Genomic DNA, 12255 nt, shown 5'->3' with positions numbered 1-12255 from the left:
TATCTGCTCTAGACAAAGAAAAAACAACCACCAAAATGTTTAGTAATCTCACTCCAGTTACATATGCCAGTGCAGTTGTAGAAAATAAGGCGATTTAGTAGAAGAAAGGGCTTCATTGAGTGTCAGTATGAGCTACAGTATTACCAGAGATGGCTGTGAATAAATTCATATCCTACAGTGGAGAAAGTTAGGTTTATCTGTACCTTGCTTCAGCCTAGACTAGTATGGTGGATTTAGGGCAAGGTCCTAATTCCACATTTATAAAATGAGAGTAGGTTCTACCTAACAGGATATTGCTACCAAGCGCCCTGGTAAGCCATGAGTGAAAATACGGTAAGCCCTGAATTCCTGCTTGTTAGCTTTCTTGATACATCTGGTCGGCCACTGTGAGACAGGATGCTGGACTAGATGAATTGAAACAAAGCTGCTCTTGTGCGAGTAAATCCTAAAACATTTATTTTGTGATAATATGGGATGTCTGAATGATTTTTTCACTGAACCCCCCAGCCAAGCAGACCAAGGCCTCTTTAACCCTGTTATCTTTTCTACTGCCATAAAGATTTAGCATGGGCGTGACTAGTTTATATCTAGAGATCCCAGTGCGGGAGCAATTCCCTTAATTGCTGCAGCGGTGACCAACATCAGTGTCCCTCTGGTTCACAGTATAGGAATAATTGCGACAAGCTGTGGGGATGGGACAAGTTTGTGTGTAAGGGCGGTAGCTCTTCCACCTCATCTCCAGAGCAATCTGCCTCTGACCAAAGGCGGTGGAAGACTATTCCTTCCATGCCCTGCTTGTGGGCTTTCCAGGGGAATCTGGTCGATCCCTGTGGGAAAGAGGACAATAGACTAGAATAAGAGACTTCTGGTCCAGCAGAGAACTGCCCTGATGGCTTGTCTTAGAAGCAAACGTATCGTGTGAAGCAGATCGGAAGCGAAGGATGGATGCAGGTAACGCAACACCTGCAGAAGCCGCAGAAGCTCTCCCCGCGAGAGGCGTCCCTCCTTCCGAGACGGCACCAGCCTCGGAGGAGGCGCCTCGCCAACCGGCGCCCGCAGGCCGGTAGCTCCGCCCTCTCCTTGGGGAACCTCAATCCCAGGTGCCCTCGCGCTGCGTTTCACTTCGGAGCGTGAGAACGAGGGCAGGTGGTCTCCGCCGCGCGCCTGCTTCGTTCCATCCAGGCTGCTTCCTCTTTTCTCCCGTCTCCTAAGCGGGGCGGGCCGTTCCTAACCTCCCGCACCGGAAAGCCATTTATCTCCTTCCAAGCAAAAAACTGACGACAGCGGAAGCTTCCAGCGCGCTCCGAGCTGGGCTCGGGCAACTTACCCTGCAGCGCAGCAGCCGAGCTCGCCAGGCTCCCGTGTTTGTGTCATGCGTCGGGGCGAGTGCGCCGCGCGCCTCAGGCCCGGCCAGCTGCTCTAGGGGGCGCGTGTGCGCTCTCTGCGCGCCTCGGCAACCGAGGGCTGGGCGGCTGAGGAAGCCTTCAGCTGCGCCTCGGCTGCTGCTGCCCGGGCGCGAGGCCGCTTCCCTGAGCGAGCGGGCAGGTGCGGACGGAGAAGGGATTTGCGCGCGGCCAGCCCGGGGCTCGCCGTCTGAGGGGCGACCATGTCCGCGCGCTGTTGTGCGGGTCAGGTAAGGAGGTTTTGTTTTTGAGGGGGGGGGCGGGGAAAAGCCATTCCCTTCTGTGAGGAGAAGGAGCGAGACGAGGAAGCCCCTCCATTTGGAGGCCACCCTTCTCCTCTTCCCAGGCGGATACGGTCGGAAGCCCCACCCTGGCTGCGTGGCAGGGTCCTTTGGGACTGCGCCAGCGCCTGCTTGGCGGCCGCGCTCGCTTTCGTCTTCCCTGGATTGCGATTCCTAAGACTCCTCAGCCTGCCTGTGCCCAGCAGGGCGGATCTGCCCGTGCCAAGTGCTCGGCTTCTGAGTTTAGCTGCTGGGGAACTGGGTCTGCAGAAAGGACTTTCCCTTGTCGATCCGAACAGGCAACGCGTAGGGTTTGCGGTGCTGCTCATGGGTGCCAACTCGGGGCCAAACGGATGGTGGTGGCAGACCCGTTGGCCTGCATTCAGACGCTGCATCAACAGTCAATCTTGTGGCACATTGAAGATGGACAAATGCATAATGACAGAAGCTTCCCTGCTCTCGAGCCCAGTTGGTCAGATGTCTAGAGTGAAATCTTGGCAGGGGTATATGCAGCGTTTAGTTTCTGATGGATTGGTTAGTTCATGTGCCGCTTCGATTTAAGATCAGAAACGATTAAAAGGAGCTTACCAATAAACGCAAATGCACTCCTTAGATGGTGTGCAGATCGCTGTCCTTTTTCGCTTGCAATATATGTTTGGTTCAAAGGTATACCCACCATTGAAAGCTTGGGATTTCTCGAGAAGATATGTTTTTATTACTGCATTAGATTTTATGCACAAAGTGTTATGTAGCACTTTTAAAGTCTAAGAAGTACTGTATAGCAGATCAAGACACCCCCTCATTCTTTTTGAGCAGTGCCAGTTTACAAAATAGGCAGAGTAGGTACTGGGTTATGGGGTCCCACACCTTTTGGGAGCCCTGCAACAACAGATCACAATTGATTTATTAAAATTGTCGTTGGTAAAATAAAAGATGTATTAGGAAATGATTTGTGAGGAGCCCCCCCCCCCCAAGATTTTGACTGCCTAGGGGCCTCCACAGGGTTTAATCCAACATTGTTTCTGACTACAGTTGAGAAATTTTAGTTCCTGAAATCTGGATAGTTCATTTAGTTTGTGGGTTGCTGCTACGGGGACATTTGGAAAAGGGAGGCTAGCATTCAATTGCCACTGTATCCTAGAGTGGAAGAACAAATCAGAATTTCTCTGAGGAAAGCGATACTGCTAATGAATTGTATGCTTTGGCAACAGAAAGCATTTGTCAGTTGTGTTATCACTCATTACTAATGTCATACAGCCCTACCCTAAATGTATTTGTTTGGGAGCAATTCCTGTTAAGTTCAAAGGAATCCTCTTCCTAATTAGATTATGACAGCCATTCCCAATACATTTCCCAATATTTTGTTTTATTATGCAACAACTTTTCAAACGTTGGGCTGTGATTGTAAAATATTGACAAAAGAGCTACAGCTGCTAATTAGTGGGGAGAAAACATTGTTTCATTCCAGAGTGGAAATGTTTTTGTTCCCTGAACTTGCCATGCCAAGTAAGTCTAACATATACTTTAAGTATAACTCCAAAAGGGCCTTTGAATCCTCCCTTTTGCTTTTTGTGTGTGAATGTCGCTAATGCAGGGCAGAAACACACTGAATGTGTCTTCTCTAGCTACTGTAGAGGTTACAGCAGATGACAGAATGCAAATGCAAAAAGCATATTGCCATATGTAAAGCACATAAGAAAACATAGCTTTATTTAATGGGAGTAAACTCTGCTTAGATCCAGTAAAACATTGCTTACAAATGTGCTGCTTTAAAATTGCCTCTTTGTGCTGTTAATAATTTGAAATTCTCCCTAGATGTACACAACTTGAACAAGATAGTTGAAAATTCTTCTAAAGACAAAGGGAAATTGTGGCATACTTAAAATCATAATTTGCAATTTATAAACATACAGTACTGTCAGAGTTGCTTCCAGATCCTAGCTCACAGAGGATCACGCTAGCCAGCGATCATTGAGTAAAAGTCTTTATTGAGTTACAGTTTCCATTCTCAAGCTGCTGCGTGCAACTCTACGTCTAGTGGCTAGATCGGCGAAGCTCCGTCTGAGTCTCCGCCCCTTGTGCACCAACCTAATATCCTAGCCCTGCTCCACCTTTTCCGCCTGACTGTTCTCCTCTGGGTCCCTCTGCCCCCCGGGGTCTCTTCCTTCCTGGATTCTTCTGACGCCGACCCCCCGGACCCTCCTGTCTCCTTGCGCCGGGCTTTAGGACCTGGCTCTCTTTCAGGGCTGCCTACTGCGTCACTTTCCTGTGCATTTGAACTTGGCGCGCGCGCCCAACCTTCCACTTTCCGTCTGACCGTTTCTTCGCTCCCCGATGGAGGTGTGGCCACTCCTGACTCATGCCCTCCCTCCTGTTGTGAGCTGCCAGCGCTTGCTCCCTGGCTCCTTTCCTCTTCCCTGCTCTCTGGCGGTGACGCTGGTCCCGATTTCCAACTGCTCTCCTCTGAGTCCCCTCTGGCTCTATCTTCCTGGGGTGCCCCCCTAGACTCCCCCCTTGCCCTGGCCACTGGTGCTCCTTTCTGTGAATCTTCTGATTCACTGGAAAGACTCGGAGATCTCGGGTCGTCGTCATCACTCATCTTTTCTTCTGCCTCCTCCCCTTCGCTCTCTGTTTCCTCCCTTGCTCTTGCCTCTGCTCCTGAACCCCTGACATCCATCCCCCCCTCAAAGCCCCCCGTTCCCCCCTCCCCTCCTTTCGGTGCAGGAGCTGGGTGCTGCTGTGTCAAAGGGACGAACGTCGGATACCGTTCGCTTCCCGTGGCGGGCCTCCATCTGAAGTCTCCCGGTTCTTCCTCCCTGCTCTCGTCGACGACGGTCACCTCCGCTTCCATCTCTGTGCCGCCGTCCTCGAAACCAGGGTCGTCCCCGAAAACGTCCATGTCCGTCTCTCCCTCACTTCCTCCTGGCGGCGTTGCTCGTCCTGGACCTTCCAGCCACTTCCTGCGCCACTGCTCCTCTGGTCTATCGTCCCACCAATACGAGGGTTCTGAGGCAGATCCCGAGGGTGACCCCTCCGGGGAACGGGCGTCTTGTATCGGGTCCTCGTCCGAGTCGAACCCCCGGAACGTGCTGGCAGAAAGCGTGGCCGTGAAAAGCCAGTCGTCGAAAAAGTCTGCTGGCATTGGTCTATGTGGGAAGAGGGCATGAAACTCGTCTTTGAGCAGAGGTTCGTCCAAGGCGTAGCCCGGCACCCAGCTGTTCGCACTGGCCGGGGTGCCCTCCTTGGCTAGAAAGTATTCTACCCCCTCTTCCCCCCATCTGGAGTCCAAAATCTCCGTGACTTCGTTGATGCGCTCCTCCTGTGCCACTCTCGCGTGCCCGGTTCTTTCTCTGAGCGGACTCGGTGCCGTTCCGGGTTCCTGAAACCTGTGCGGTGCCTTGTAGGGAGTGAGCACCGATCTGTGGAACACCGGATGCATTCTGGAACCCTCCGGAAGCGCCAGCCTGAAAGCTACCGGGTTGACCTGCTCTTCGACTTGGTAGGGCCCCAGTTGCTTATGCCCTAGTTTCTTCTTGGCCAACGACCTGGCCGGCACTGCGTGGGCTGCTAACCAGACCCAGTCTCCCACATGGATCTCTTCGCCAACCCTTCTGTGTTTGTCCGCTTGTACCTTGTATGCGTGTTTGGCCAGCTCCAGGTGCCGCTGCAGCTGATCGTGGACTTCCTGCAACTCCGATGCGAACGCATCTGCTGTCTGCGGCTCCCCCTCCCCCATTCTTTCCAGTCCCGGGAAGGTTCTGGGGTGCCTCCCATTGTTGGCGAATAACGGCGTGACCCCCGTGGACACGTGCTTCGTGTTGTTGTAGGCGAACTCGGCGAGCGGCAGGTAATCCACCCACGTCGCAGGCTGTTGATTCGCATAACATCTCAGGTACTGCTGCATGATGGCATTGACCCGCTCCGCTTGCCCGTTGGTCTGCGGGTGTCTCGCCGATGCCAGGTTGATCTTGACGTTCAGGAAGCCCATCAGCTTCTGCCAGAAATTCGAGATGAACTGCCGCCCCCGGTCGGACAGAATAGACCGTGGCAGCCCGTGAACCTTGAACACGTGGTCTATGAACAGTTTGGCGGTTTGCTCCGCCGTGGCCACCTTAGCACACGGAATGAAATGTGCCATCTTGGAAAACAAGTCCACCACCACCAGCACTGCCGTCTTGCCCCTCGAGCTGGGCAGATCCGTGACAAAGTCCAGGGCCACCCTCTCCCATGGTTCGACCGGAGTTTGCAGCGGTTCCAACAGTCCGGCCGGCGGTCTGTGCACTGGCTTGGCCCTCTGGCAGGTGTCACACCTCGCCACGTAGTCCGCGACCTCCCCTCTCATTCCGGGCCACCAGAAATCCCTGGCGACTAATTCCACCGTCTTCTCCTTGCCAAAGTGCCCGGCAGTGGGCGCGTCGTGCAGCTGCTGCAGCACCTTGGCGCGAAGTTCGTCTCCCGGCACGTAGATGGCCCCTTTACGGATGAGCAATCCATCTCTCAGCTGGAACCCGTCGGTCGCTGCCGTGCCCCTTTGCACCTCTGCCATCTTTGCTTGCGCGAAGGAGTCATCCTGCAACGCTCGTCGCACCGCCTCCAGGTCCACGGTTGCCGCGGCGCATGCCCACACTGTTGGTGCGAAGATGTGCATGGCGGCCGCTGGCGTTGCGTCCTCCAGATACTGTGGCTTACGGGAGAGAGCGTCCGCCATGATGTTGGTGTCCCCCGGGACATACTCTATTCGGAAGTCGAAGTTCGCAAAGAACTCAGCCCAACGTATCTGCCTCTGGTTCAGGAACTGTGCCGTGCGCCAGTGCTCCAGATTCTTGTGGTCCGTGCAAACCTGCACCGTGTGCTTGGCGCCGATCAGGAAGTGCCTCCAGGCTTTGAACGCTGCATGAATGGCCAGCAACTCCCTGTCCCAGATGGTGTAGTTCTGCTCGGACTTGCTGAGCTTCCTGGAGTAAAACGCTCCCGGCCGCCAAACCCCCTGCGGGTCTTTCTGCAGCAGGACTGCCCCCACGGCTCTGTCCGAGGCGTCTGTCTCGACCCTCATCGGCCTGCTGGGGTCGACATGCAGCAGCTGCTCTTCCGACGCGAAGAGACGCTTGAGTGCCTGAAAGGACTGCTCCGCCTGCTCTGTCCAGATGAACTTCTTTTTCTTGGAGCTAAGCGTGTCCGTGATGGCCGCTGTCTGCATAGCGAAGCCTTTGATAAACTTGCGATAGAAGTTCGCAAAGCCGACAAACCGTTGGACCTCCTTCCGGTTGCGCGGGCTTTTCCAATCCAACACCGCTCGAACCTTGGCGCTGTCCATGGCGAGCCCCTTGTCAGACAACTTGTAGCCCAGAAAATCCACCTCAGTCACGTCGAATTGGCACTTCTCCAGCTTGGCGTAGAGCCTATGCTGCTTTAGCCTGCTCAACACTTCCTTGACGTGTCTGTCATGCTCCTGCTGCGATTCCGAAAAGATCAGGATGTCATCTAAGAAACAGACGCACGTCTTGTAGAGAAGTCCCGCCAACACGTGATGCATGAATGCTTGAAAAACGTGGGAGCCATTTTGCAATCCAAAAGGCATAACTCTATATTCGTAGGTGCCCAGTGGCGTGAACATGGCTGTCTTCCACTCATCTCCTTCCCGCATGCGAATGAGGTTGTACGCCCCTCGCAGGTCTAACTTGGTGAACACGCTGCCCTTCCGTACCTTTGCGAGGAGGTCGTCGATTCGGGGCATGGGGAAGTCCGATGGCTTGGTCACACTGTTTAAGATGCGATAGTCCACTACAAGTCTTTTTTGGGGCGTGTCCCGCTTCTTAACAAAGAATACAGGACTGCCCCCCGCTGCCTTGGACTCCCGGATGAAACCGCGCTCCAAATTATGATCTATGAACTCTTTGAGTTCTTGCAGTTCGTCCTCAGACATGGAATATAGCTTCCCTTTAGGCAGCGCCGCCCCCGGCAGCAGGTCAATTTTGCAGTCATATGGTCTGTGAGGGGGTAGCCTGTCTGCCTCCTTCTCGCAGAAAACCTCCAAAAATTCTGCGTACTTGTGGGGAATCGCTTGCAGCGTGCCTAGCAGCAGCTGTGACTCCTCTTCCTCTCCTTCCTGCCGGGGCACGGTGCAGTGTTCAGCACAAAAGGAAGAGCCGAAGGTCAGCTGCCTCTGGTACCAAGCCAGCGTTGGGCTGTGCTTGTCCAGCCAACTCATGCCCAATACAATGGGCGTGTCCGATAGTTGAGTGACGTTGAAGCTGATGATTTCCCTGTGATTCCCAAGTCGCATCACCATTGGTGGCGTCTGCTTCACCACTTGCCCCCCGAGCAGCTCCCTGCCATCCACCGTGACAACCTGCAGGGGCAGCGTGGCCGGCAGCAACTGTATAGCGTGCCGGTCGACAAAGTCTTGCCCTATAAAGTCCGCATTGCTTCCTGAGTCAATGGTGATTGGCACGTCCATGGTGATTCCATTGGGCAGCTGGAGCGATGCGGTGAGCCTCACCACGGGTTTGGGCGGGAGGGGGTTCACGGGCTGTAAAATCTCTGGGGACTGCTTCACTGACACGTCTGGCTGGGCCCCAGTGCCTCTTCCTCCAGCCAGACTGCGTCGTTTCCCTGCTGTGGTTCTCCTTGCTGCGTTGCTGCAGTTACCATTGCTGAGGCTGCAGTGTGCTTGCGGAGCCTCCGGGGACACTCTTTCGCCATATGCCCTGGCTCCTCGCAGATGTAACACTTCCTGTTCCCTCTAGGAGGCTTCGCTGTCACTGTTGTCGGTGCTAGGGCTCTGGCTGCTGACTGAGCCCTTGCACTTCCAACCTCCATAGGTTCCGCCCCTCCTCCTGGCGGAGGCGTGGATTGTGCACGCGCTGCTTCTCTGGGAAGGAAGGAGGAGCCCCTGGCTGGTTTGCGCCCTCCACGCCCTTCGTCCCTGCTCCACGGACGTTCTTTCAGCCGCACCCCCACCGCCAGCGCCCTCTGAACGATCTCCTGCGTGGTCCGGGGTCTCTCCCCCCTCGCAATTTCATCCTTAACAGAGCCGTGCAATCCCTCCCAAAACAGGTCTCTTACAGGAGCCGAATCTCTGTCCCATTCCAGGGCACTGACCAAAGAGAAAAAGCGGGCATGGTACTGCCTTACGCTGGCCCTCCCTTGCTTCAGTCCATGTATCTGCTGCCGAGCAATATCCACGTCAATGCTTGATAAAAAACACCCATCCATCGCTTTAATGAAGGCATCCGCATTTTGGAGCGCTGGATCATTATCCCTCCACAAATTGCGCAGCCATGCTTTAGCATCCCCATGCAAATGGGACATGATGAATCCCACTTTCTCTTGCTCATCTCTAAAGTCTTTATTCAGCAGCTGCAGCGCGCACATTACGTCTGCTCTAAAGTTGGGATACTGTTGCAGGTTCCCATCGAAGTGAGAGACCAGACCGCCTGTTCGTCTCGCCAACCCAATTCCCTCCTGTCTGGGTGTCAGTTGCCCTTGCTTCGTAAGCATGTCCAACCTGACCTGGAGATCCCTGCAGGCGGCAGCTGCCTCCTCCTCTCTCTTCCTGGATGCGAGAGCCTCGGCATTCAGTTGTGACACTGCTTCTCTGAGTTCCGCTATCTGCTGCTCAGCCGTCATGTCGGCTGCCGTTCGTGAGCTCGCTAGTAGGCACCTGCTTCTCTCCTCTCCTCGAGGCTGTAGATGCCCACAATCATGAGACGGAGCTTACTGTCAGAGTTGCTTCCAGATCCTAGCTCACAGAGGATCACGCTAGCCAGCGATCATTGAGTAAAAGTCTTTATTGAGTTACAGTTTCCATTCTCAAGCTGCTGCGTGCAACTCTACGTCTAGTGGCTAGATCGGCGAAGCTCCGTCTGAGTCTCCGCCCCTTGTGCACCAACCTAATATCCTAGCCCTGCTCCACCTTTTCCGCCTGACTGTTCTCCTCTGGGTCCCTCTGCCCCCCGGGGTCTCTTCCTTCCTGGATTCTTCTGACGCCGACCCCCCGGACCCTCCTGTCTCCTTGCGCCGGGCTTTAGGACCTGGCTCTCTTTCAGGGCTGCCTACTGCGTCACTTTCCTGTGCATTTGAACTTGGCGCGCGCGCCCAACCTTCCACTTTCCGTCTGACCGTTTCTTCGCTCCCCGATGGAGGTGTGGCCACTCCTGACTCATGCCCTCCCTCCTGTTGTGAGCTGCCAGCGCTTGCTCCCTGGCTCCCTTCCTCTTCCCTGCTCTCTGGCGGTGACGCTGGTCCCGATTTCCAACTGCTCTCCTCTGAGTCCCCTCTGGCTCTATCTTCCTGGGGTGCCCCCCTAGACTCCCCCCTTGCCCTGGCCACTGGTGCTCCTTTCTGTGAATCTTCTGATTCACTGGAAAGACTCGGAGATCTCGGGTCGTCGTCATCACTCATCTTTTCTTCTGCCTCCTCCCCTTCGCTCTCTGTTTCCTCCCTTGCTCTTGCCTCTGCTCCTGAACCCCTGACAGTTCAGTCTGCAGGCCATAATGTTCTTTTCAAAGTTACACCTTTTATGTTTGTATGTGAAGGCATAACTCTCTGAAAGGAATGAATGAATGAATGAATGAAATTAAACGTATTACCGTATTTTTCGCCCCATAGGGCGCACCGGCCCATAGGACAGCCAGCTCTCCGCAAGCCTTGGGAGACCGGCGCGACTTCCCACCGGGCTCCCACGCCTTGGGGATATCTGCCTGAAGCCCAAACCAGGTCGGGGGACAGCGGGATGGCAGCATTCCGCCTCCCCGCTGTCCCCCAGCTTGTGGGGCTGGCTGCGGGGAGAAGCGCGCTTCTCCCCGCCACCAGCCTCCAAACCAGGTCGGGGGACAGCGGGAAGGCGGCGTTCCGCCTCCCCGCTGTCCCCCGAGCTTGTGGGGCTGGTGGCAGGGAGAAGTGCGCTTCTCCCCGCCGCCAGCCTCCAAACCAGGTCGGGGAACCGAAGCCCGGGCGGCGCTGTGCAGCGCGCCCCAGGCTTCGAGATGCAGGCTGCTATCCACAAGCCTAGGGAGCCCGACGGGAACTCCCGCGGGCTCCCAAGGCTTGCGGAGAGCTTCCTGAAGCCTGGAGAGCGAGAGGGGTCGGTGCGCACCGACCCCTCTCGCTCTCCAGGCTTCAGCAAAAGCCTGCATTCGCCCCATAGGACACACACACATTTCCCCTTCATTTTTGGAGAGGAAAAAGTGCGTCCTATAGGCCGAAAAATACGGTAGTTCATAGTTGCCTATTGTGTCACTGTGAGATTGCAAGCACCAGTTAAAATCTTATCACATGCCACATGTGGCAGTTCCAGTTCCCCATTTGTGGAATGCTATCCTAGGTGAGGTGTCTATTTCTGTCATTATTGGCTTTCAGAAGGAATTTCAAAACATTACTTTTTACCCAGGCTGAAAGATGCTGCTCCTAGGAAGCCTGAAACCATTGGGTGAGAGAATGTGATTGATACCTTTTAAAACATTCTAAAAACAATCTGTTTGCACACTGGGCTACTTTGGGAGGAAGGGCAAAATATAAACTGAATCAACAGCAGCATCACCAACATATTTCTTATATTCTGAATAAGCATATGTTGCACATCTGTAAAGTCATTTGCAGTAGAAGGTGAATATCATTATGTGTTTCAGCAATCCACAAATTCAGTAGCTTGGTCACTAGGGCAATTCCAGGCAAAGTTTCTGATTACATTCCACCACAAATGTAAAGCCATGTGTAGGCAGATGGATGCAGAGATGACTACTTCAGATTGTAGGTAAACTATATCTTGTGCCAGGATGCAGTAGTTGTGGCATGTTTTGTGAAGCAGAAGGCTTTCTCCTTCCTTTTCTGTAAAAAACAATACCTTTCCTAACCTGTGAGTATGGCATGGATGGGCAGGAAAATGGTGGAAGGTGCTGATAACAAGCAGAAAATAAGAGACTGAGTATCTGAGGAGCAAAATAATGAAACTGGATAAGCATCTCTCATTTTCCAATGCTAGCTTGGGTTGACAGAAGCTGGAGTCTAACAACATACTGGGGGCTTCGTGTTGGCTTATCCATGCAGCAAAGGTTTAGCAGGCCAGCCCACTTCATAAATGCCTTCGTCAAGGGCACTTAAATGTCCTCCTCACTCATCTGTAACCAAATGGCCCTACAGAAGTGATACATGCATGTACTTGGCTGCTTTGGAAGGGGGAGTGAGAAATCTCTGCTTCACTTGCTACTAGAAAGAGGGGAAAAACACGGCTGTCAAGTTTTTATTACCCAAACATGGTGGACCTCTCCTCAGTTTATCCACACTGGTACAAGAGCTACAAGGTATATAACCTAGAATATTGACATTTTATTCAAGGAAAACTGCTGGAGATGGGTAGAACGCGAACAATTTTTAAAAAAAAAATCCGCAGAAGCATTCTAGTTCCTACACATTCTTAAAAACGCCAAAAAAGAATTAAAGTTTGGACAGTGTGTTTTGGAAATGTTTGGCCGAAACAGGATTTTAGGTGTTCCATTATGACTTAATTAGTTTTAGGTCATTCCAGTTCTTCCTATCCCTAAGAGTGTATAATTTCCCAAGAATTTTTTTTC

At 53.4% G+C, this 12255-nt stretch overlaps 1 protein-coding gene across 2 annotated transcripts in view; it reads left to right on the top strand.

The window, feature by feature from the left end:
- The first annotated feature begins 1103 nt into the window (after positions 1-1103).
- The window catches only part of SERINC5 (serine incorporator 5), a 45069-nt gene continuing 33917 nt past the window's right edge, over positions 1104-12255 (top strand). For both annotated transcript variants that reach the window (XM_081213028.1, XM_081213027.1), the window contains exon 1: positions 1104-1633. In XM_081213028.1, coding sequence (XP_081069154.1) covers positions 1607-1633 — 27 coding nt within the window. In that variant the 5' untranslated portion in view covers positions 1104-1606. The remainder of the gene's footprint in view (positions 1634-12255) is intronic.

This window comes from Podarcis bocagei, assembly GCF_964188305.1.
Source record: "Podarcis bocagei genome assembly, chromosome: 11".
In the NCBI taxonomy this organism is placed as follows: domain Eukaryota; kingdom Metazoa; phylum Chordata; class Lepidosauria; order Squamata; family Lacertidae; genus Podarcis; species Podarcis bocagei.
The sequence above is the reverse complement of the archived record's forward strand: the minus strand, read 5'-3'. Positions and strand labels throughout refer to the sequence as shown.